The sequence below is a fragment of the Limulus polyphemus genome, unplaced genomic scaffold (assembly GCF_000517525.1).
Source record: "Limulus polyphemus unplaced genomic scaffold, Limulus_polyphemus-2.1.2 Scaffold548, whole genome shotgun sequence".
Classification (NCBI taxonomy): Eukaryota; Metazoa; Arthropoda; class Merostomata; order Xiphosura; family Limulidae; genus Limulus; species Limulus polyphemus.
Window position 1 is genome coordinate 496,557 of NW_013666158.1, and position 2,110 is coordinate 498,666.

At 35.0% G+C, this 2,110-nt stretch overlaps 1 protein-coding gene across 1 annotated transcript in view; it reads left to right on the plus strand.

Moving 5' to 3' along the window:
• Positions 1-1,817: 1,817 nt before the first annotated feature.
• Positions 1,818-2,110, plus strand: part of LOC106459026 (tetraketide alpha-pyrone reductase 2-like) — a gene marked incomplete at its 3' end in the record, with an annotated part of 42,715 nt that continues 42,422 nt past the window's right edge. Inside the window, exon 1 of the mRNA XM_022385399.1 lies at positions 1,818-1,961. Within this exon, the coding sequence (XP_022241107.1) occupies positions 1,943-1,961 (19 nt within the window). The remainder of the gene's footprint in view (positions 1,962-2,110) is intronic.

Here is a 2,110-nt window from a genome sequence, read left to right on the forward strand (position 1 = left end):
AGTTTTTATTGATTTTAATGGTTTTGAATAGCAAGATATTTCCACAAATATTTGGTGCCAAACCTAAGTCAGTTTTAACTATACATTTCTCCATCGTCTTTGTCTTGGATTTACTCATCCTGTTCACCACTTTTTTACGCTTATCTTAAAACATATGCTAAACGTTTCTTGAAACAAAACAAAAATACCTTATCCAATTTAAACTCTTCGCAATTATCCAATTTCCAAAATATAGAAATGATTCATAGACTTTGTTCTTTGGATAACATGAATGTTTATTACGTTTTTATTAGGTGGGATGTGGGAAAGAGGTTAGTGTGCCCATTCGTGAGTTTATGGTTCGCGTTTCGTTTCTGCAAAAAAATCACTCCCATCTGAGGCTGCAGATGCACTATGAGAGTAATTAAGAACAGTTCTAAATATAAATCTCCTTTGTAGTTTTGCAAAAAAAATCATATCCCCCCAAGTGGCTCAGCCGTAAGTCTGCAGACTTATAAGGCTAACAATCGGGTTTCGATAGCCGTGGTGGGCACAGCACAGGTAGCTCATTGTGTAGCTTTGTGCTTAACAAGAAGCAAACTAGTTAATCAATTAACTTAAAAAACAGATGTCAATGTTGCCCGATCGTTATGGGAACATTTAAATCTGTAACCTGCCATAACCTACGTGAAAGTGGAGTCTTGTATTAAAGTAAAGACGATCTAAAGGAAACAATTCCTCTTCAGGACTGATATGGATTCCAGCTTAAGGACGATGCCACAGTTATGAAATTCCCTCCTCAAAATTCAAAATGTATATATTTTGTCCAATAGAAAACTAATCGGAAAGTTCAAAAATATATATTTCCTTAAACAAAAAATAAACGAGCTTCTATACTTCAAAAGTAACGTTTATTAAGGTTTTAAACTTTTATCATGACGTATGAGTGATTTATGAGAGAAGAAAACCTATTTGATTAAGCTGTGGTTAAATTAGGCAACGTTTCTTCCGAAGTTAACTCAGACATTATTCTAATTCTTCCCCTGGTGAGATGGGGGTAAGTTCAGGGACTCAAAACGCTAAAATCCAGAGTTCGATTCCCACGGCTGACACAGTACATAGCCCAATGTGGCTTTGCGCTAAAACAAACAAGCAAATAAGCATCATTCTAATTTGAGATAAGACTAGTGATAAGAAGTGATATTTTCCTATAGACAATTTAATGTTCTTCACTGAATTCGTATCCACTTTCTGATTTCTTATCACAGCGCTGTTTATTTAGCTAAAAAATTGAAATATAGAAAAAAAAAAAAAGTTTTTTAAACAAATTGTTTCATTAGAATCTTATGCACAGGATTTCCATACCTGTGGTGGATACAGCACATATGATCCATTGTGTAGTTTTATACATAAGAGCAAACAAACAAACCCACTGTGGATGTTGTAGAGAGGGAAGTTTAGTGAATTGCTCCTGATTTGGATGTTCTAGTGGATAACGTTTCGAACTAAAAAAGTTTTAATATAAGGTTTCAAACGTCGTCTACTACACGTTCTAAAACAGTGGCAGTTCTTTGCATTTTCAGCTCTGTATTATCAAAACTCAACAAGTCACAACCTGAACATGTCTGCCTTGTATATCGATATTTCAGAGCGCCATCTATTTTCCAATATATTTTCAAATTGTTATTTGTTTGCAATCTAAAATTTTAAACACACTAAATGTACCACCATTGATACAGATATGTTTGGGTTTCATGAAGATTTTACTAGATTTTCTGCTCGAGAGAAAGAACTAAATTAACAAGTCATGTTCGAGTGTTTAAAAAAAGTCGATACGAGTAGAACATCTACTCGACTATCTACGAGCTGGCGTTATACGTCACACTCACTCATCCGTAACGCTACGTTGGTTTATGAATTCTTTACAAGAACAGGATCGGAGTGAATTGCAGCAGAAAAACGAATGGCGACCAACAGTTTGCGTAAGGCCTTTTATATATCATTGTAAAACGCAGGATGTAAATCAAACCTCAGTTGAATTTCTAACAGGCAGAAAGGTGTGTTGCAGCATGCTTTCACTTTGTTTTACCACGATAAGTCAAACTGTAATCTCTAACAGTAGATAGCTGTG